Consider the following 24,768-nt stretch of genomic DNA (forward strand, 5'->3'; position numbering starts at 1 on the left):
GTGAGGCAATACTGACCTTACGACTTATCTTAGAAGAAAGATTAAGGAAAGGCAAATCTACGTTTCTAGCATTTGTAGACTTAGAGAAAGTTTTGACAATGTTGACTGGAATACTCTCTTTCAAATTCTAAAGGTGGCAGGGGTAAAGTACGGGGAGCAAAAGGCTATTTGCAATTTGTACAGAAACTAGATGGAAGTTATAAGAGTCGAGGGGCATGAAAGGGAGGCAGTGGTTGGGAAGGGAGTGAGATAGGGTTGTAGCCTCTCCCCGATGTTATTCAATCTGTATATTGAGCAAGCAGTAAAGAAAACAAAAGAAAAATTCGGAGTAGGTATTAAAATCCATGGAGAAGAAATTAAAACTTTGAGGTTCGCCGATGACATTGTAATTCTATCAGAGACAGCAAAGAACTTGGAAGAGCAGTTGAACGGAATGGACAGTGTCTTGAAAGGAGGATATAAGATGAACATCAACAAAAGCAAAACGAGGATAATGGAATGTAGTCGAATTAAGTCGGGTGATGTTGAGGGAATTAGATTAGGACATGAGACACTTAATGTAGTAAAGGAGTTTTGCTATTTGGGGAGCAAAATAACTGATGATGGTCGAAGTAAAGAAGATATAAAATGTAGACTGGCAATGGCAAGGAAAGCGTTTCTGAAGAAGAGAAATTTGTTAACATCGAGTATAGATTTAAGTGTCAGGAAGTCGTTTCTGAAAGTATTTGTATGGAGTGTAGCCATGTATGGAAGTGAAACGTGGACGATAAGTAGTTTGGACAAGAAGAGAATAGAAGCTTTCGAAATGTGGTGCTACAGAAGAATGCTGAAGATTAGATGGGTAGATCACATAACTAATGATGAAGTATTGAATGGAATTGGGGAGAAGAGGAGTATGTGGCACAACTTGATAATAAGAAGGGACCGGTTAGTAGGACATGTTCTGAGGCATCAAGGGAAGGCAAATTTAGCATTGGAGGGCAGCGTGGAGGGTAAAAATCGTAGAGGGAGACCCAGAGATGAATACACTAAGCAGATTCAGAAGGATGTGGGTTGCAGTAAGTACTGGGAGATGAAGAAGCTTGCACAGGATAGGGTAGCATGGAGAGCTGCATCAAACCAGTCTCAGGACTGAAGACCACAACAACAACACATGTGCGAAGATTTTTTCATGTGCATCACTTAAGTTGATTTCATTGTAGACGTAGCTCTAACGTGTGAAGACCTTCAATAATTATGGACGTAAGCTTCGATCAAGAGTCACGGGACATAATATTGCATTCTTCCCAACGGAAGATCAGAAATGTGATGTTGGTGTTCGAATAATGGAAAATGAGCAATGGTCCACGTTTTTGTTAACCCCAGTAGAAGAGTTGAGCTTCAGAAGAATAACGTTGGAAAGGCGAACACAAAACAAGAGTCTTGAGCCGAGTAGATTTTATGATTGTGTAAACAGTGGGTGGATGGCAATCTTCTGCAGACAGAATATATTACTATCTCTGAATGTGCGGAAGCATTGAAGTCACCGGCTTGGCCTGAAAATCCTGGAGTAACATATGGTGAAACAAGTATAAAAACCCTGTGTCGGCGTTTTCGTTTTCCAGAGAGACGGATGCTTAGAGGAGTTCGGAATTATTTTATGGAGAAGAAAATGCCAGCATCCTCCATTCCTTTTCTCAATGCAGTGAAATGTTATCCCATATTTACTAAGGAATATGAACGTGGGTTTCCGCTGCATCCTGCTACAGTCGGCAGTCTGATGTTCGTTAAATTTCTTGGTCCTTCACTCCTGTTGTTTCAGCTATGGATCACGTATGCTCTTGCTATATGAAATGCAGCCATCTTGCTACTGATACCAACAGTAAAGTTGGAAGGCTTGAAGCCTACAGCAGCCATGACTTGATGTCAGTCTTGAAACTGTTATAATGCTACCTAATGTTAATTACAATGTAGTTTTATAGTTAAATAAATAATCAGATATGCTGAAAGCTCCATTAATTGTCGCTGTATTATATCTAGTGTGAGAGTTCACTCAAATATTCTTTTAGAAAAAGAGCACTAAATGTCATAATAGTTAAGCTTCTATAGGGCAATAGAGTGAACTGCACAATCAAAAGCTTTTAACGAGGCACCAAAAAGGTTAGGTCGCAGTAGCTCGTCATTTAAATTTTGTATAATATAATTTGTGAATTGAGAAGTGGCATGTTCTATGGAGAAACCCCTTTAAAATCCAAATTGAGACAGATTAAGTATTTTGTTCAGAGGTAGCTGTGTTACAATTTTAGCATGAACCATCTTCTCCCACACCTTCAGCAAAGAGGTAAGCAGTGAAAATATGGTGATGAATTGTAAAAATTCGAAACTGGATCGATTTCAGCCAAATTTGGTACAAATGCTGTGTATTGTCTCGAAAAAGTTCTGTGGTACCAATCACCCCCCCCCCCCCCCATTTGTGTGGGGAGAGAATGAAAATTGGATGACACTGGACACAGACAGAGAGAGAGGGAGGAGAAGGATGTGGCCACAAAAATGGCGTATGAGGAAATTGACATAGAGAGAGTATGTTGATGGAGAGAGAAAATGGGGATGAGGAAACTGACAGAGTATGGGGGGAGGATGAGATGGACAGAAAGCATGAGGAGAAGGAAACAGGGAGAGAGAAATGAAGAGGACATGGACATAGACTAGGCAAGGAGGAGGTGGACAGAGAGAAGACTGAAGAGAAGGTGTGCTGACAGATTTGGGAGGGGGAGGTTAGAGAGAGTGGTGACATGGAGAGGGACAGAGAGAGATGTTGCAATATATCTGATATATACATATACCTGTATCCAGGGAATGTATGTTAAACATTCCTTATCTCGTACTACATTTTCGCAGTTCATACAGTAAAAGTGTTACATTAGGCAGGACGTTTTAATTTATTACTTCTTTATTACTAACTGTTTGCAAGACATATCCCACACAACAGCCACATAAACCACCGAATGTACCTGCAAAAGTGTATGATTCTGTGACACATAGTTCAGTAGTTATGGCATCGTGAACATTGAGAACCATGAGAAACCAGTTTACCTTAAAGTGGGACGCATATTATGCAGACTACACTCATCAAGTGTTTGATAATGGGAGCACTTAGTGACTTCCAACAAACTTCCATTATAGTTTCAAACCTCTTTTAATCTCTTTTTTGCTTACATATTCAAGGTCAAATATGTAACACGTAAACTAATTTATAAAGTAATCAGAAGTCTGAGTCTGTTTTACACATGGGGCTTCGATTTGTTAAAGGCTCTGGAGTTTACTGGTTACTTACTGTCTGAAGAGATACACCATGGAAAATATTTCAACCAAATTTGTTATGTAAATGGTTTACTGTTGTGTGCAGATGAGCTGAGCCACAGGTAAAATGCTAGTTAATATCTGTCCTGGTACCTTTATTGGAAAGTTTTCTGACAGCAGCTTTTAATGCAGTTAGTGATATATATATTACTAAAAAGGGGAAAAACTTCCTAGCATAATTGATTGATGTATTATTATCATGTTTCGCCAAGTACTGATGGAAAATACAGTTAATCATTTATATATAACATTGGTGTTACTTTTTGCTTGTTTTTTATTGGTTTATCTCTTGAGCTGTCCATACCAGTTTTCAGAGATTCTTGTAGGTAGTGAGTATTAAGTATGTTGGCTACCTGACTGCTATCATTTATTATTAAGCTCTTTTCCTTTATAACAAACTTATAAAAATTTTAACTGATTTTCGATTCGTTTTTATCTATTTCCCATAGTGGATTTAATTTTATAACCTGCATTGTTAATTTTGGGCATTAAAGGTTACATTTTCCAATTCTTTATGTGTAAACGACATTTATAAAGCTACAGGCTATGCATTCAGTAACACCTGCAAGTATACAACTGATACTGAAGGACTACGTTGGTTAATACCTCACTTTATGCATCATAACGAAAACAAAGGTGTTGAGACTGATATTTCATTGTAGGTGGCAATGTATCTGTCTGATTTTGTTACCTGGACAGCAGTCTGTTCTGCATATGGTGACGTCAGCTGAGGATACTGTCAGAAGCTAGGAGGCATACGGAAATCTGACTTTACTTGTGCACCAAGAACATGTACCTTAAGAAATTATTTTGTTACTTAAATGTTGCTGCAGGTAGTTCAGGTATTGACTCGTGGTACAACTATTGACTCATCCTCCTGGAGACATAGTCATATAGAAACCCATTTTAACTCACCAACATTCTGAGAGGAATATTCCCACTTCAGTTTTTGGTACAATACCCAGAATCACTCCACTGGTAAATCATTCTGTTGAAAGAAGTATGGTCCAACAATGTTTTGTGATGTTAAAGCACATAATTCTGTAATTTTCTGAGAATAATGAGATGTTTCGTAAATTTCCTTTCACATAGAACATCCAAAAATTGTGTAGATATTCTTGTTCACAAAATTCTTTAGATGAACTTTTGCGCCAGCACCCATGAACCGTTCTTTTGTAGAGGACACTTCATTGCCACGTCTATCATGATATCTCATTCTATACTGAACCTACTTCCTAAGGTTCTTGCTGCACCAGCTGCAGTTTGGATGCATAGTTGTCTACCCTTGCAACAAAATTAAGAAACAGACAACAACTGTGTGCTTTGTAAGGGGGCAATCTTTTACTGTTCTCTCCTGTGGCTACTTGTTTTACTTCAGAAGCAAAGCGCTACAGTTTCTCATTGTGCAATGAAAGTGAACAAGAAGCACAGACGTTAATACGAGTACAATGAAGACGCGTTCTGGAGGAGATGTAGTCAAATCCTTCTGTGACTAGTGCGATGTAAGCTTTTTGTCTTTTTTCTGTAATATTGGGGAAAAGCTCCTAGAATGATCCCCTAGCGAGACCTGACGCTTACTTCTCCGCTCTTGTCCAGCTGAGATAGTTCAGCGTTTCTAAGAACCTCAAAGCGAACAAAAAGTTACACTGCAAACTATTTATCACTTGGAGAACGAAGAACAAGCAAATGTAATTACTTAACTCATAGGAGATCCGGTTTTTGTGCCCCAGATAAGTGTAAGATATCAAGTATTTTCTTTTGGATGCCTAACTTACAAACTGTTTATTTCACTTTCTTGATAATCATCTCTGTTACTTACCATATTCTTTGTTGCTTGTTAATGTGTTTAGTGATTGTTACTGTCGACCATATATCATTTCACCATTCTTGTTATAAATTGTTTATTTATAGGTGCCGCATTTTTTCACAAATACTACTCGTACCTTTACACGTATTGGCTACCTCAAGCAATAAGAGACAAAGTGGACGAATATACGAATTGTGAGGATATTGCTATGAATTTCCTAGTTTCTCACATCACTAGAAAGCCTCCAGTCAAAGTAAGTAATATTGACCCAAAGTATTCAATTTTCGGTAGTGATTTTTTTTACTTGTTATCGACTACGAAGTCACTGGTAGTCATACCTTGTAATTTTAAATGCTTGTAATGGCTGTTTCATTGAATGTGATAAATCAGTTGCTGTTAACAGTGTTGTCCTAATTCAAATGAACATTGTAAACCATGACGACAACTACAACAACTAAAGCAGCAAACATTTGTGAGAACTGAAAGATGGCAGCATGTAAACAGTGAAATTCACACTCAACTTTCACATTTGATATTACTCTCTTGTTGTTGTTGTGATCTTCAGTCCAGAGACATGTTTGATACAGCTCTCAATGCTACTCTATACTGTTCAAGCCTCTTCCTCTCCCAGTACCTACTGCAACCTACATCCTTCTGAAACTGTTTAGTGTATTCATCTCTTGGTCTCCCTCTGCGACTTTTACCCTACACGCTGCCCTCCAATACTAAATTGGTGATCCCTTCATGCCTTAGAACATGTCCTACCAACCAATCCCTTCCTCTAGTCAAGTTGTGCCACAAATTTCTCTTCTCTCCAGTTTTGTTCAGTACTTCATCATTTGATATGTGATCTACCCATCTAATCTTCAGCATTCTTCTGTAGCACCACATTTCGAAAGCTTCTATTCTCTTCTTGTCCAAACAATTTATCGTCCATGTTTCACTTGCTTACAGGCTATACTCCATACAAATACTTTCAGAAACGACTTCCTGACACTTAAATCTATACTAGATGTTAACAACTTTCCATTTTTCAGAAACGCATTCCTTGCCATTGCCAGTCTACATTTTATATCCTCTCTACTTCGACCATCATCAGTTATTTTGCGCCCCAAAGAACAAAACTCATTTACTACTTTAAGTGTCTTATTTCCTAATATAATCCCCTCAGCGTCCCCTGACTTAATTCGACTACATTCCATTATCCATGTTTTGCTTTTGTTGATGTACATCTTACGTCTTCCTTTTCTAGACACTGTCCATTCCGTTCAGCTGCTCTTCCAAGTACTTACTCTCTTATGTTCGACGTTATCCCAAGACAACTGTAACAGCTTTTAATTCAGTTTTATCTTGGAGTCAAGCCAACCTATATGATTATCTATCGAGTGATGACGTCCACGAACCATCATTCATCGATCCTAACATTTTTTTCTAGAGTGCATTGTCTCTTTCACACAGACACGAGGCGAAAACTCTTCAATCAGTATTTAAGGACAAGTGCTGTCTTAAGGATTCGCCATCTGTCGTAATTTTAGAGGCAATGCATTTTAGTTGCTGTGGTATTGTACCTGTGTATTAAAGACACTAATGTTCTGCCATTACATCTTTTACACATATCGTATCTTTTTTCTTAATTTATTTCCTTTCAGAAATATTTTTGTATTAGGATTATCATCACCGTTCTTATCCTACTATTTCACTTTGGACTATCTCCCTTTCAAAATAATGTCAGTTCTAAAGTAGGAATTCAGTTATTTTAGTTTATGACAGTCACAGATATTTGCTATATCATATAATTTTTAGTGATGTGTTTTATATGATACGTTTGACAGCGCTCCTTTCCAAAATAGGCACACCTGTTAAATAAGGAGTTGCAAAAGTATGAAATCACTAATCTTTTGGCACAGATTTATTATCTTCAGTGAACACACAGCAGTGTTCCACATACATCCAATGTACAACGTTGTATGACTTCATGTTATCGTGACTGGGCCACGCGGGAGTAGCCGAGCGGTCTGGGGCGCTTCAGTCATGGACTGTGCTGCTGTTCCCAGCGGAGGTTCGAGTCCTCCCTCGGGCATGGGTGTGTGTGTTTGTCCTTAGGATACTTTAGGTTAAGTAGTGTGTAAGCTTCGGGACTGATGACCTTAGCTGTTAAGTCCCATAGGATTTCACACACATTTTTTATCATGGCTGAAGATAAACTCAACTGAATGTTATTACGAGTACAAGACAATTTTTTCATTACAACAAATTATGTCACGAATAACGACCACAGGCACCATCCACAATGACAGCTGTTTATTCCTCTGAGGTGTGCCTCTGGCCAAGCGGTAATGTTGGCCAATCTTTCTAAAGCAATACCTCTGAAGGAAATTCGTTTTGTCCTTGTATCTGCTCCCACTCGTATAGGGAACAAAGTAGGAAAACGTGACTACCTACAGTAGTTAACACCATCTATTAAAAATTAAACTTCATTAACATTTATGGAGCAAATGTTCCTTACCATATATCATGTTCCCATCTCTGAGACAGTGCATACTATAATCCCAAGATATCAGTGCATCCCCCTTCCCAGTGTTATGCCGTATTGCTGGAATCCAGTCATATACTTACGTTCTGTTACTTACAGAGACTTAGCTCAAACTAAATACAATAATTATATTCTTATAAATGAAACTTGGATATAAACTGAAAGTTGAATAACGCGTACTAGTATGCAAATAGTAAACACTTCATTTAGCTACAGTTTTAGATAAAAGTGGTTATATTAATGTGTATTGTCATAAATTCTTTCAGTGCCTTCACACATTTCACTTAGTGGCTTTACCTATCTCCAGAAGCCTGAAATCAATCAAAATATGAGCCCCAAAAAATTAAATGGCATCACAAATCCATACAATGGATCTGATTGATTATGAGGAATATTATTAATAGCGCATAACAATGTTTCATTCTGACAGGGTGTTAATTCTGACATGTTCCACACCCACAAGAATAATCCTCTTTTTGGGTCTATGGAACGAAAGCTGAATTTAATCTAATCCAATCTATGTTAGCTACAGTCCTTTCCAGGAGATTGATCACAGCTGGATTGACGTGTGCTAAAGGTACTATGTTCCAAGCATTAATTCAGAAGACTTGGTTTGTTAGGAAACACAGTTCAGAGACATAGCAATCTGTAAGTTCCTCAATAACAAACATCAGCCATGTTGCTCCATTGCTGCCAACTTAATTCTGAAAGACTATCACATAAAATACACAACTGTAGGGCACGTGACCTACGCCAATGTCATTTCACCCTGTCCCTGCCACCGGCGTCACTTCTAAAACTACATATAGACAGTCTCTGTACGTCCATCTTTTTAGAGATGGCGCATTGAAACGCTGGAACCGGTTGCCAAATAAAATAAGATTGAAAACTGATGGCTGAAACTTGTTTAATTTGACATCCCCAATATATAGACATTTCTCTCCCCACCAGTTTAGAGGATATGAGGTCAAAGAAAAAATATACAGGTAAAAATACTGTATATACTTCATAGAAGAAGTAAGGTTACTGGTGGCAAGCAATATTTTAACCCAATATACTTTCAACACAAAACAGACTTTCACTTGCATATTAAAAATTCAGTCTGAATGTATACAAGTGGTCCAACTAAATCATTCATATTTCTTTACATATTACACGAATATGTAATAAAGTATGGGGGTTCCTCTTTCAAAATACGCATTTGATATCTGTTTGACCTATGGCAGCGCCATCTAGCGGGCCAACCGTAGTGCCATCTGGTTTCCCCCTTCAAGCTTGACAAGTTTTGTTCTTTGCAGGTTTTTCGTTTGACGCTTATTTCTAGAGATGTTTGGCCTGGTCACTATCAATGGACCACCCTGTATGCATACAAAATTCTCCTAAATTATGTATCTATTTATTTATTAGTTATTTGAACGTCTGTCACTGTCAGATAACTGTTACTGTTCAATTATTTAGTTTTTCTATAGAAGAAGTTTTTGTCTCTTTTTCTTTGAATGAATTAATATTCCTCGTATCCATTTTGTCCTGGGACTTGAATGCTGATAATTACAGCTTCACCTTTTAATCCTTTGGCGGATATTTAAGTTGTTCTTTCAGTCAATAGAAATTTAACATGGTTTTGATTGTTAAAGTAATAGCATGAATGCGTTTAGATCCTGTAAGTATTTTAGTCTTAAGTAGTACACTTCCACTAAGAATAAGATTTCTGTCACATTGGCTCTTTCCAGCCTACATTAGGACACTCTGGTCCTCGTTTGACATGTTGCCCAGCGAGTGAAGCCACAGGTTTTGCGCTCCCCCCCCCCCTCTCCACTGGAAAATCATACCTCCTACAACTCCCACTACATTAATGCTAGCGTGAGGACTTCCTTGTCTTGCGTAGTCTTCTAGACTCACACACTTGCCTGCCTCGGCAATGTGAATTTTCCTGTAGATTACTTTATTGTAATGCTATGCCACTTTCATTCTTAATGATATTGATACATGCACCTGAAGATCTACTGCTACCTTGTTTGCAACACGCAGAAAATCCTGTTCTCAGCGTCACCAGTGTTAATGGAGACTTCTAACTTAACACTGAAACATTTGTTGGTTATTATTTCCCTTATTATCACAGGTGTACAAATACTTAATATTTGTGGTTGTATTACTATTACATTAGGCTGGTTCTTTTCAGTAACTTCTTAATTACATTGTCTTTCTTAATATATCTGAAAATATTTCTCTATTGCGATTTTCTTTAGTGTTTGGTGCCTTTCGACTGAACGTTGTAGAACTGGTTTTTATGTGCCTCTGGTTGCAACTTATAGCTGATACAGTTCCCCAAATCACTAAGTGAATTACGAAAATTAAAAAAGGTACCTTACCCTTAATTATACAACCAGTAAGGCGCTTACAAAACTATGAAGTATCTAAGCTCTTTATTTTCCAGGGAAAATGTTGTACTACATCGCGGCACATTACCTTATGGGTTCCGTTTTCTTCTTGTGGGCATGGAATACTTCGTATTGCGTTCATCTCTCTGCCTTCCTTATTACATATCTAACTTTCCTCTATTATCTAGTTGTCTAATGTAAGGTATTCAGAACTTTCTTATGTATTCAATACTCTATAAATTCAATGTTGCATAGAACTTTAGTCTTACTCATTTAAGAGTGTTTCTCGACCATTTGATGCGGACCCTCATTTCGATAAAAAAATTGCCTACACTTCTATTCAGTTTAGAATTACACTCATGCACTTTCACGATTACTAGTTCTCCATAGTGAAATTTTGGTGTCGTAACTACTGGCTTATATTTCCTTAATCTATGTGAAAAACTGATAGTTAACGTCTGTTTAAAACGTTTATTCGGTATTTTATTGCTCACTGTCTGACCTGTAGGCCACCCCAACTTAGATAATAACGATTCACCAATTACAGTAATTTCCTTCTGAGAATTTCTTTTGGTAATAGTTCCATACTTAAATGTGGTAGTTATTTAACTCTGTATCAAGCTTGTAAAACCTTCAGACTCATATGTTACGACAACTACTAAAATATATAGGACACAAGCTACCTAGCTCCTCATTGCCCTTTCAGCAGAGCTGCTACTTGTATTTCAGTCTTAAATTCGTCCACAAAACCTTTATAATATGGTCCCACCAAACTGACTACCATTAATTGGAATATAATGTACAGTGTGCTGTGAATTGTAGAGGGGATAGTGTGCATTGTATTTTGAATAAGGCATCTGGAAATGTGCCACATCCGTTCTATGATAGTTTCAACTGAGATGTTAACGTCATACGCTTCTGCATCAGGAAATGAGTTAGACCAGACGCAACGCAATTGTTAGGTAACAGTTCGAAAGGAAACATAACGAAACATCTAATAATCATCAAAATATCCACGGGTATGCTGCCGGTCTATAGTGTCCAACGGGCACAATATTTCGGCGATCAAACATGTCGCCATCATCAGGTGAACTGACGGACTGAGCTCCTGTGAACGTGCCGGCACGGAGATCCGTACGCTATGGCTGCTCAGAGGGAACTGGGTTTGGTCGCGGCGGCGGCCGATTTAAATACCCTCCGCCCGCGGCGCGCTCCCTCCGCCGTCCGCGCCCTGCGCCACGGTCGCGCGGCGTCTGAGATGACGTCGGTGTGATGGCTCTGTCCGCCGTGGTCGTCACAACTATACGTCTGCTCGATTTACTCTTGATTAACCCGATCGCTGGTTCCCAAGCCTTGCTAAGATTATAGCCACAGTCCCGGTTTATGAGGTCGTCATTGGTGCGAATTTCGATGGCCTCTCTAACAACGCTGTCCCAGTATCTCGACGTCTGTACCAGAATCCTCGTGCGGTCATATTCCATGGCGTGATTTTCCGACAAACAATGTTCAGCGACCGCCGACTTGCTCGGATACATCAGTCGAGTGTGCCTCTGGTGTTCACGGCATCGATCCTCGACGGTACGCATCGTCTGACCAATATACGACTTGCCACATTGACACGGAATCTGGTACACGCCGGCCTTCCTCAAACCGAGGTCATCTTTGGCGCTCCCCACCAGTGCACGAGTTTTATTTGGAGGACAAAACACAGTTCCGACCCGGTGTTTCTTCAGAATGCGGGCGATTTTCCCCGAGAGTGCGCCTGTGTATGGAATAAATGCAATGCCTACCTCCTCCCTCGTGACTTCATCCATCTCAACAGGTTGTGCTGCAGTGGGTGGGCGGAGAGCACGTTGAATCTGCCACTCTGAGTACCCATTTTTTCGAAATACAGTTCTCAGATGTTCCAATTCCTGGGGTAGACTCTCTGCGTCAGAGATAGTGCGCGCCCTATGTACTAGAGTTTTAAGTACCCCATTCCTCTGTGAAGGGTGGTGGCAGCTGTCTGCATGCAAATACAGATCAGTGTGCGTAGCCTTCCGATACACCCCATGACCTAGGGTGCCGTCAGCCCTTCTCTTGACCAAGACGTCAAGGAAAGGTAATTTACCCTCCGTTTCAGTCTCCATAGTGAATTTGATGTTGGGGTGTATGGAGTTTAGATGTGTAAGGAAGTCAAGGAGTTTATCCATACCATGTGGCCAGATGACGAACGTGTCGTCCACGTAACGGAAAAAGCAAGTAGGTTTCCATACGGATGACGACAGGGCTTCCTCCTCGAAGTTCTCCATGTACAAATTCGCTACCACCGGTGAGAGTGGGCTACCCATGGCGACTCCCTCCGTTTGTTCGTAGTATTCTCCATTAAAAAGAAAATACGTGGAAGTCAAGACATGCCTAAAAAGTTCAGTGGTCTTCTCATCAAACTTCTGACTAATCAATTCTAGTGACTCTCGCAGGGGTACCCTCGTAAACAAGGAAACGACATCAAAACTCACCATGATATCTGACTCATCCAACCTGAAGCTATCAAGGCGTTTAACAAAATCCACGGAATTACGGATGTGATGAGGGCATTTACCCACATAAGGACTTAATATTCCCGTCAGGTATTTGGCCAACAAATATGTAGGTGCCCTGATGTTGCTGACAATGGGGCGTAATGGTACCCCCTCTTTGTGAACCTTCGGGAGTCCATATAGTCTAGGCGGTACCGGACCTTGGGGTAACAATTTCTTAGCGTCACCCTCCGGTAAATCTGCGTCTTTGAGAAGCGCCCTCGTCTTGTTCTCCACCTTCTTTGTAGGGTCAACGCTGATCTTCCGGTAGGAATCGTCATTTAGCAGGCTCTGCATCTTATCAGTGTAGTCCTTATGGGAGACAACAACTGTAGCATTGCCTTTGTCAGCTGGTAAGACAACAATTTCAGAGCGCTCCCTCAGATCACAAATGGCCGCCCTCTCTTTACTGCTGATAGCGTACGGATCTCCGTGCCGGCACGTTCACAGGAGCTCAGTCCGTCAGTTCACCTGATGATGGCGACATGTTTGATCGCCGAAATATTGTGCCCGTTGGACACTATAGACCGGCAGCATACCCGTGGATATTTTGATTATCAAATACGCCGGGAGAAACTCAAGAATCACATCTAATAATCACTTGAGCAGATTTTTTGTGTCAACACTTAAGATTAAATGTTTACATTATTCCAAAACAGAAAAGAACCCAGCAAACTGTAAATACAAAACAGTATTGCTGGAATAACAAAAAAAGCTCTATGTGGTGCCCACCACTGTAGTTACAGACATTGTACCTACGAAGCGTGTTCTGGTACACACTCTCCATCCCACCTGGTGTCTCTTCTGCGTCTTGTGCAGCAGCCAGAACTCGTGGTGACAGACTTTTCGTCTCTACAGGAGTCTTGTAAATTATAAACTTTGCATAGGACCCCACAAGAAGTACTCTGCATGAGCTACATTCGGTGATGGCTGTGGCAACGCGTTTGGACCACCGCAGCTGTTCCATCTTTCCCATACCGTCTGATGAAATGTCTCCACACATGAGAATTTAGACAAAGCTGAAACAAATTAGACCTCAGTCACAATTTCCTAGTTTTATTATCCAGGTTTCAACACTTCTAAGAGTGCCTTCATCAGAATTTAAATGTTTAAAGTGGCCTATAACATAATTACAGATTTATGAGAAAAGAATTTTTTATGTAAAAGTCTAAGTACTGACTAACAATATAAGACAGAGACAATACTTACACGTCACGTATAAAATAAATAAGGGCTTTAGTCACAATTTTTTAAAAAAAAGAATGCATGAGGGCGAGCCACTATAGGTTTCTCATATTTGCAAAGCAACGGCCTGGGCGCCCGCGTTAACAAGTGCAGGCAGATGAACGTGATACCAAGAGAGCCATCTAGTAGGCGTAAATAATAAGTAGGCTACTTAAAATTTAAAATATAGATGGCTGAATGTTAAAATGAACAGAATTTAGTATTTGAACTCACAGGCAAAGTTTTACGTGATAAAGGAGACATGGTAACATTTTGCTTTTGTAAAAGCATAGAAATACAGTTTTAAAACTGATTAACTGTACAAAAACAAGCAGTACTTACACGTCACGTATAAAATAAATATAAAGTGAAACAGGTTTAGTCACAATTTAAAGTAAAATGTGTGGAAGGCGAGCCACTGTGGGCTGATCACGTATGTCGTGCTTCAGACTAAGACGCCCGCGTTATCAACTGTGGACAAGTGAAAATTACACCGAGAGTGCCATCTAGTAGCCGCACATACAAGTTGGCTACTTAACATTCAAGTGTAGACAGACGAATATTATGATGAACATTGTTCAACACATGATGTAAAAGGCAATATTTTGTTTAACAGCGACAGATAAAGTAAAATTTTGTATACATCAGAGCTTAGAAGTAGAGTTTGAAGTATAAAAAAATCACTATCGAAAATACAGAAAGGGCTGAATGACAGCCTGTAGAAAACGATATAACATGAAATACAGCCAATAAACTATTTAATAAATGAAAAATTATGAGTTGACTTAGATGGAAAAAAATATTTCGGTAACTTCACGAGGAGACCTGAAATTAAGTGACAAATAACAGCATTATATCGTTGAAGAAATTTTAATTATGCAACTGCAGCTGCTCATTGAGAATGAGGCTATCATTTCGAGAAAGATGTTTAAAAATCTATAATTCTTCAAGAATATCTCGGTGTGCAAAAGGTTGATGCCGTAAATAGCTTTAGGCGCGTGACTTGTAATCAGAAGATGGTCGGCAAAGAAGAATGTTGGGTGCTAATGCCATTTTGCCATTTTTTCTTAAAAAGTGTTGTAAAGGCACGTCCTTTTTGTCCTATGTAGTAAGAAGAGCAGGTGTCGCAGAAAATCTTATAGACGCTAGGAGAGCGAGTCGATTTTAATTTATGAATGAAGTTTTTTTTGAGATTGTTATTGGTAGAAAAGGCAACGTTGCAGTTATATTTATTACGAAGAGGGCGTTGGATCTGATAGGAGATGGTCCCCAAGAAAGGAACAGAAAAATATTTTTTGGGTTACATTCAATGGTAGAGTCCGTAGCTCGTGGTCTCACGGTACCGTTCTCGCTTCCCGCGCACGGGGTCCCGGGTTCGATTCTTGGCAGGGTCAGAGATTTTCCCTGTGTCGAGATGACTGGGTGTTTATGTATCGTCTTCATCATCACCATTCATCCCCATTACGGTCGAAGGAAGGCAATGGCAAACCACCTCCGCTAGGACCTTGCCTAGTCGGCGGTGAGGGTTTCACGCATCGTCTCCTTCGCTCCTTGGAGTATGGGACGTCACCATAATCATCAATGATAGAAGTGCCGAGCGTAGTAACTCTTTTAACAGTTTTCTTTTTTAGGATGCCAGATTCATACTCGTTATTAGCTGCTATCGTTTTGAGTAATTTTATTTCATCGTTGAATTTTTCTTTCGAAAGTGGAATAGAAGTAGCTCGGTGAATAGCAGAGTGGAACAATACGTTTTTGTGAGATTTTGGATGCATAGAAGACGCATTTACGATCTGATCAGTATATGTTTCTTTACGAAAAATATTGAATGAGGTTTCATTTTCTTCTATTATAAGCGTCAAGTCAAGAAAGTTTAATTAGTGGGCCTCGTTTTCAAGTTCCATGGTGAAAGACTTTTTCCCATAATGTTCATTGAAGAGTTTAAAAATATGGTCAATGCCATGAGCAGGTCCCTTGCAGATGACTAAAATATCATCAACATATCTTAAATAGGAGAGAATGCCTAGTGCAGTAACTGAAAAACAGTTGAAAACCTTTTCTTCTAGAGAGTTGATGAAAATAACGGCAAGAATACCAGCTGAAAGATTTCCCGTAGCGAGACCGTCGGATTGCTGGTACAACATTAAATTCAAAATAGTTGTGCTTGGCTACGACTGTCATGAGATTCATGAAATAAGTGTTTTGTTCATATGAAAAATCTTTTTTTTTTAATGACGTAATTTTTTTCTACGATTGTCTTTCCTATACAGGGACTTTAGTATAAAGATTTTTGATGTCTAATGAAAATAGCTTGGTGACTGAACTGCATTCTAAATCTTTTATTTTATGGACTATGGCTTGACTATTGGGGATGGAATAATTGTTCCCGAAAATGAACGATTTTTTCAGTTTCATGTAGAAATTTCGCCAAATCATGGTACGCGCTATTCATACTACACTCCTGGAAATGGAAAAAAGAACACATTGACACCGGTGTATCAGACCCACCATACTTGCTCCGGACACTGCGAGAGGGCTGTACAAGCAATGATCACACGCACGGCACAGCGGACACACCAGGAACCGCGGTGTTGGCCGTCGAATGGCGCTAGCTGCGCAGCATTTGTGCACCGCCGCCGTCAGTGTCAGCCAGTTTGCCGTGGCATACGGAGCTCCATCGCAGTCTTTAACACTGGTAGCATGCCGCGACAGCGTGGACGTGAACCGTATGTGCAGTTGACGGACTTTGAGCGAGGGCGTATAGTGGGCATGCGGGAGGCCGGGTGGACGTACCGCCGAATTGCTCAACACGTGGGGCGTGAGATCTCCACAGTACATCGATGTTGTCGCCAGTGGTCGGCGGATGGTGCACGTGCCCGTCGACCTGGGACCGGACCGCAGCGACGCACGGATGCACGCCAAGACCGTAGGATCCTACGCAGTGCCGTAGGGGACCGCACCGCCACTTCCCAGCAAATTAGGGACACTGTTGCTCCTGGGGTATCGGCGAGGACCATTCGCAACCGTCTCCATGAAGCTGGGCTACGGTCCCGCACACCGTTAGGCCGTCTTCCGCTCACGCCCCAACATCGTGCAGCCCGCCTCCAGTGGTGTCGCGACAGGCGTGAATGGAGGGACGAATGGAGACGTGTCGTCTTCAGCGATGAGAGTCGCTTCTGCCTTGGTGCCAATGATGGTCGTATGCGTGTTTGGCGCCGTGCAGGTGAGCGCCACAATCAGGACTGCATACGACCGAGGCACACAGGGTCAACACCCGGCATCATGGTGTGGGGAGCGATCTCCTACACTGGCCGTACACCACTGGTGATCGTCGAGGGGACACTGAATAGTGCACGGTACATCCAAACCGTCATCGAACCCATCGTTCTACCATTCCTAGACCGGCAAGGGAACTTGCTGTTCCAACAGGACAATGCACGTCCGCATGTATCCCGTGCCACCCAACGTGCTCTAGAAGGTGTAAGTCAACTACCCTGGCCAGCAAGATCTCCGGATCTGTCCCCCATTGAGCATGTTTGGGACTGGATGAAGCGGCGTCTCACGCGGTCTGCACGTCCAGCACGAACGCTGGTCCAATTGAGGCGCCAGGTGGAAATGGCATGCAAGCCGTTCCACAGGACTACATCCAGCATCTGTACGATCGTCTCCATGGGAGAATTGCAGCCTGCATTGCTGCGGAAGGTGGATATACACTGTACTAGTGCCGACATTGTGCATGCTCTGTTGCCTGTGTCTATGTGCCTGTGGTTCTGTCAGTGTGATCATGTGATGTATCTGACCCCAGGAATGTGTCAATAAAGTTTCCCCTACCTGGGACAATGAATTCACTGTGTTCTTATTTCAATTTCCAGGAGTGTATATCAGCTGTATCGGATGGTTCGGTTTGTGGATTTTAAATTGAGAGTGAAGTTTGGGGGCTGAGGGTTCATATTAATAAGCATTTTCTTCTGAAAAGGTTTGATTAGATTTTGTGTTATTCATAGCTGACCACACTTCCTTTCGTAGCTCTGGAGTCAGATCCTCATGCAGTTCCGAAATATTATTTTCGCTAAAAAAAATCTGAGGTTTTGGAAATATACTCAGACTTGTAGGCAATAACTAAAGAGCAACCTTTGTCAGACTTAGTTATTAGAACGTCTGCTTCTTTAAGGTTATTATTAATGAAATAAACCAGTTTTTTGTCGTTATGCATAATATTATGGGGAGAGGCTGTATTTTTACTGGGAATGTTAGCTACATCATAACCAATTCTAGTTTGACATGAATTTTTTTACAATCAAGACCAATTTTTAGATCGACAAGCATTTTTATATCACATTTTTGTCTGACAAGTTGGATGTGACATTGTACTTCAACCCTTTTTCAAGCAGGGCAATTTCATTCTGTGTAAAAGTAATGTTAGTTTTATTTAGAATTCTTGTATAAAATACGTGACTGCTTTTTTAAAAAGTACTTTGAGGACGTTTTCCACCAGGAAACAGACAAAAAGTTTCTTTTCGTGCTTAAGCATTATGCCTTGTTTGCAAATTTCTAAATATTTATTAACCTGTATCCGTAAATCGTCAAGGCTAAAATTATAATTAATACGAAAGATATTTGTGAGTTCTAAGTACAGATAATATGCCTCTTCATTCAGAATATCTCTTTTAGAATACAGCTTTTTAACATTATCAGAAATGAGATTTTTAATCGTAGGCATAAAGAACTTTGAATCTTTCTTACAAGTAGCAAAATTAATATAGGATTTGGCATAAGTAGGGACTAGTCCCATTTTTTCACATTGCTTATTAAACTGAATGGCCATACTTGTACTTAATAGTTTTTTCTTTAGATCTTTATATTTAGAGGCAACCTTAGATGCTTGGGCAGGCAAAAATCGCAAAGTTTTAAACATGGCTGCTTGATTCAGTGACGGTTTGTAAATCCAAGTTGAAACAAATGAGCACTCATTCACAAGTTTTAGTCTTTGATCCAGGTTTCAACACTTCTAAGAGTGCCTTCATCTGAATTTGAATGTTTAAAGAGGCCTATAACACAATTACAAATTATTGGGAAAAGAAACAAATTTATGTGAAAAGATACTAACAATACAAGACAGAGACACTACTTACATGTCATGTATAAAATAAATAACAGGCCAGAAGGGCTCTAGTCACATTTTTTTTAATGAATGCATGAAGGGTAGCCACTATTGGCTGTTCACATATCTCGTGCTTCAGACTGAGGCACCTGCATTAGCATTAACAACTGCAGGCAGGTGAACATTTCACCGAGAGTGCCACCTAGTAGCCGCAAGTACAACTTGGCTAATTAACATTCAAGTGTAGACAGATGAATATTATGATGAACATTATTCAGTACATGATGTAAAAGGCAATATTTTGTTTAACAGCGACAGATAAAGTAACATTTTGTCTACATCAGAGCTTAGAAGTACAGTTTGAAGTATAAAAAAATCACTATAGAAAATAGAAAAAGGGCTGAATGACATAGCCTGTAGAAAACGATATAACATGAAATACAGGCAATAAAAATGAAAAATATGACTTGACTTAGATGGAAGAAAACGTTTCGGTAACTGCACGAGGAGACCTGCAATTAAATGTCAAGTAATGGCTTCATATTGTTGAATAAATTTTAATTACGAAACTGCAGCTGCTCATTGAGAATGAGGCTATCATTTCGAAAAAGATGTTTAAAAATCTCTAATTCTTCAATGCTGAAATCTGATTTCCTAAGGAACAATCCTTGGCACAGCCTCCAATAACAGGTCCTATACATTTTGTTGGAAGGTCAAATATGCAGGACCAGTTAGCTTCAGAGGAAGCAGGTGTGCATGCATTACATTCCTGAACTAAAATCGAAGTAGAACAGAAACGGTATGTTTCCAGACATGTGTTCGTATTCAAAATATTATGTAGTCACTCCCCTATGTACGTTCGGGAATTTCCAAACACCCTGTATGGCAAAGTAGTCAGTTGTGAGACATCTACTAATGTTCTTAGCTGTAGCTGCCTGAAGAGGATAGAATCGGACATACTTAGACTAGCATTCTAATACCACAAAAAGAAACGTTGGTCTCCACTCCCTTTTCATAGGGGCCTATAAAAATCAACAGCAATTAAATCTCTTAATCATCTAGGGATTAATGGGTACCATATAAAGGTGAATGGTAGAAGCACGCACTTCACTCTTTGACCAATATTGTACTGCCTAATTTCAGCTTTAACCAAGTTACCCATATTTCTACAACAATAACATTTATTCATTTGTGTCAACCACTTCTTCATCCCAAAATTACCATATCCATCATGAATATGTCTTATTAGATATTCAACAGTGCGACTCAGTACACATACACTCCACCGCTTTTCATTTAATTTACTTTTCTAGAAAAGAATTTCCTTATATCGTAATCAGTGGTCTTGTTTCTCTCATGGTAACTTACTCTCTTTCACAGCCTTTATTACCTTTTCAGAGATTGGTCTGTGGCTTGTTCCTTCACAGTGGTATCAGGTAAGGTTTTTATGTGTGCTTGTCAACTGCGATTTTATAATCTACATTTGGAAACCTCTTCCTCCTTCATCTTAGGGGGTTTCTCTTTTAAACTGACTAGCTGCCTGGAAAATGCAATGGCCATTATATTTTAGCTACTTTTCACGAGGGATATCTTGAAATCAAACTTCTGCAGAAATAAGATTCACCACATCAGCCTTGGAAGTAAGAGCTTACTATTATTTGAAAATGTTAATGTTTTGTGGTCTGTATAAATTATGATTTTCCACACACCAACCAAAGCCGCTTTCTCTGTGACTGAATATTATGTCATGTTTATCTAACACACTACGACCAAAAGCAATACTTCTGTGATCATTCATGTGGTTTTCAAACACTCCTTGGAATAACTCACAAGCAGTACCATAACATAAAGCATTAGTGGACGTTTTGAATACGTCCTTCATTTCAGTTGGATGTAAAACATGTACATTTAATCACTCATCCTTTATATTATCGAACTTCTACTCTCTTGGAAACACCACTTGGAATTAGCATTCTGCTGCAAAAGTCCTATCATATCAGGATGTCAAATATTCATAACAGGTAAATATATGCTGTAGCACCAACTATTCCAACGACTCACTTGAGCTGTTTTTTATGTCACAAGTATGCACACTTTGCCGTAGCTTCTACCTTTTCAGGGTCACATCTAATACCTGTAGGATTGACAATGTGCCCTAAATATATTACCGAAAGTCACTTTACTGAGTTTTACCATGATCCCTTTTACAAGAAAGTTTTGTAATACCTTGTGTGACACAGTATGTGTTCCATCTAATTTTCAGTTATTACCATCACGTTGTTTACATGCAAAATTAACTTCTACAACAGTTGTGTCACTACATTTTGATCTAATGCTCTTAAAAAACACTGACATACACTTTCAAACCGAAGAGAATGACTTTAAAACAATATGATATCCTTTAAGAAAGGAGTGCAGTTACAGGCCTTGAACTAGGATATAGGGGCACCTGCCAGTACGTGACAGTCTCATCAAGCAGCTTGTACATTTGATGCCTTCTAGTTTTGCTAAGATCTCTACAAACGTACTGGTTGGTCTCTTTCCACCTAAAAGTACCGATTTAAAATATTTGCATTAATAACTACCCAAATATTACAGGAGACAGGGGCTATTTGTTACACTTTTTTCGAAAGCTCATATATCTCAACCCAAACCATGTATCCATGAGAGACGAATTCCTAACGTGAGCACATCATTTTAACTTCAGAAAACTATTTTTGTCCCAGTTATGACTTCAGATTATTAAGCTCTGTATTAAATTCGTTGCTAATTTGCATAATGTAACAACTTACCCCAGAATGGCATATATTGTTACACTCTACAGGGTTCATTTTTACATAATGAAAGGGAAATATCTTTTGGTTCTATAGCACACGTTTACTTAATCAGTAATCTTAATCCAAGAGAAACGATTTTAGATTGTAATAAAGCATCTACACTACTGGCCATTAAAATTGCTACACCACGAAGATGACGTACTACAGACGCGAAATTTAACCGACAGGAAGCAGATGTTGTGAAATGCAAATGATTATATTTACAGATCATTCACACAAGGTTGGCGCCGATGTCGACGCCTACAACGTTCTGACATGAGGAAAGTGTCCAACCGATTTCTCATACACAACAACAGTTGATCGGCGTTGCCTGGTGAAACGTTGTTGTGATGCCTCGTGTAAGGAGGAGAAATGCGTACCATCACGTTTACGACTTTGATAAAGGTCAGAGTGTAGCCTATCGCGATTGCGGTTTATCGTACCGCGACATTGCTGCTCGCGTTGGTCGACATCCAATGACTGTTAGCAGAATATGGAATTGGTGGGTTTAGGAGGGTAATACTGAACGCCGTGCTGCATCCCAACGGCCTCGTATCACTAGCAGTTGAGATGACAGGCATCTTATCTGCATGGCTGTAACGGATCGTGCAGCCACGTATCGATCCCTGAGTCAACAGATGGGGACGTTTGCAAGACAACAACCATCTGCACGAACAGTTCGAAGACATTTGCAGCAGCACGGACTATCAGCTCGGAGACCATGGCTGCGGTTACCCTTGACGCTGCATGACAGACAGGAGCGCCTGCGATGGTGTACTTACCGACGAACCTGGGTACACGAATGGCGAAAAGTCATTTTTTCGGATGAATCCAGGTTATGTTTACAGCATCATGATGGTCGCATTCGTGTTTGGCTACACTGGGATGAACGCACGTTGGAAGCGTGTATTCGTCATCGCCATACTGGCGTATCATCCAGTGTGAAGGTATGGGGTGCCATTGGCTACATGTCTTGGTCACTTCTTGTTGGCATTGACAGCACTTTGAACAATGGACGTTACATTTCAGATGTGTTACGACCCGTGGCTCTACCCTTCAATCGATCCCTGCGAAACCCTAAATTTCAGCAGGATAATGAACGACCGCATGTTGCAGGTCCTGTACGGGCCTTTCTGGATACAGAAAATGTTCGACTGCTGCCCTGGCCAGCACATTCTCCAGATCTCTCGTCAATTGAAAACGTCTCGTCAATGGTGACCGAGCAACTGGCTCGTCACAATATGCCAGTCACTACTCTTGATGAACTGTGGTACCGTGTTGAAGCTGCATGGACGGTTGTACCTGTACACGCAATCCAAGCTCTGTTTGACTCAATGCCCAGGCGTATGAAGGCCGTTATTACGGCCAGAAGTGGTTGTTCTGGGTACTGGGTACTGATTTCTCAGGATCTGTGCACCCAAATTGCGTCAAAATGTAATCACATGTCAGTTCTAGTATAATATATCTGTGCAATGAATACCCGTTTATCATCTGCATTTCTTCTTGGTCTAGTAATTTTAATGGCCAGTAGTGTAATATGGTAATATGAACACCTTACTGATAGTGACAAACAGAATAGTTACAAAGTCATCCTTTTCTACATCTACATCTACATTGACACTCTGCAAAACACACTCAAGTGCCCGGAAGAGAGCTCATCGAACCACCTTCACAATAGTTCTCTATTATTCCAATCTCGAAAAGCTTGCAAAAAAAGCCTGTATCTTTCTGTGTGAGGTCTGGTTTGCCTTATTTTATTAAAATGGTCGTTTCGTCGTTTCTCCCTATCTAGGTCGGTGTCAACGAAATACTTTCGCATTCAGAGGAGAAAGTTGGTGACTGAAATTTTGTGAGAACATACTGCCACAACGAAAAGCCCCTTTGTTTCAATTACTTGTACTCCAAATACTGTGTCATCTCAGTAACACTCTCTCAGTACTTCGCGATAATATAAAATGTGCAGACCTTCTCTGCACTTTCTCAGTGTACTCAGTTAATCCTGTTTGGTAAGGATTCCACACCAAGCAGTAGTACTGCAAAAGAGGATGGACAAGCATAGTATAGGCCGTGTCTTTAGTAGATCTGTTACATTTTCTAAATGTTCTGCTAATAAAACGCAGTTTTTGGTTTGCCTTCCCACAACATATTCTGTGTGTTCTTTCCAATGTAAGTTATTTGTAATTCTAATTGCTAGTTAGTTAGTTGAACTTACCACCTCTAGATTTGACTTACTTATCGTGTAACCGAAATTTGAAAGATCCCTTTTAGCATTCCTGTAGATGACCTCACATTTGTCATTAATTGGGGTCAACTGCAGTTTTTGCTCCATACAAAATTCGTTTTCTGCAATGTTTTGCAATTTGATTTAATCTTATGATGACATCACCTGATGGTAAACGACAGCATCATCTGTAAACAACCTAAGACAGCTGCTTAGGCTGTCTCCTAAATCATTTATATAATAATAAGGAGCAGCAGAGGGCCTATAACAATACCTTGTGGAACGCCAGAAATCACTTTTATTTTACTCAATAACTTTCCATCAATTACTACAAACTGTGCCCTATCTGAGAGGAAATCACGAATTCAGTTACATAACTAAGACGATGTTTCACAAACACACATATGTCAAAAGCCTTTTGAAAATATAGAAATACAGAATCAATTTGAAATTCCTTGTCAATAGCACTCAACAAGTCGTGTGTGAGTTGTAAGTGGTTCACCTGACCACACTAGGAGATTTTTACGAAACAAACCTAACCCAATCACAAAATTTAATATTTTATTAGTAAAAAGTGAAAATAAGATAATAATAAATCATTATCAAACAGTTCAAAACTTTTGATTCCAACTGAAAGAAAATCCCAGAGGGAATTTTCCAACTTCTCTATTTTATCAGCTTCTCATACTTCGAGGTTTTTTCCAAATCGTTTTTAGCGACTTCCTAACAGCTGCTCTTCTTCTACATCTGTCACCTGTAGCGCTCCTTCAGCAGTACCTTTATGTTCGATG

General features: G+C 40.0%; 1 protein-coding gene across 1 annotated transcript in view; it reads left to right on the forward strand.

Annotated features, from left to right (window-relative positions):
• Positions 1 to 24,768, forward strand: part of LOC126159238 (exostosin-3-like) — a 300,080-nt gene that overhangs the window by 250,579 nt on the left and 24,733 nt on the right. Inside the window, exon 10 of the mRNA XM_049916501.1 lies at positions 5,251 to 5,399. Coding sequence (XP_049772458.1) covers positions 5,251 to 5,399 — 149 coding nt within the window. The remainder of the gene's footprint in view (positions 1 to 5,250; positions 5,400 to 24,768) is intronic.

The sequence above is a fragment of the Schistocerca cancellata genome, chromosome 2 (assembly GCF_023864275.1).
Source record: "Schistocerca cancellata isolate TAMUIC-IGC-003103 chromosome 2, iqSchCanc2.1, whole genome shotgun sequence".
Lineage (NCBI taxonomy): Eukaryota > Metazoa > Arthropoda > Insecta > Orthoptera > Acrididae > Schistocerca > Schistocerca cancellata.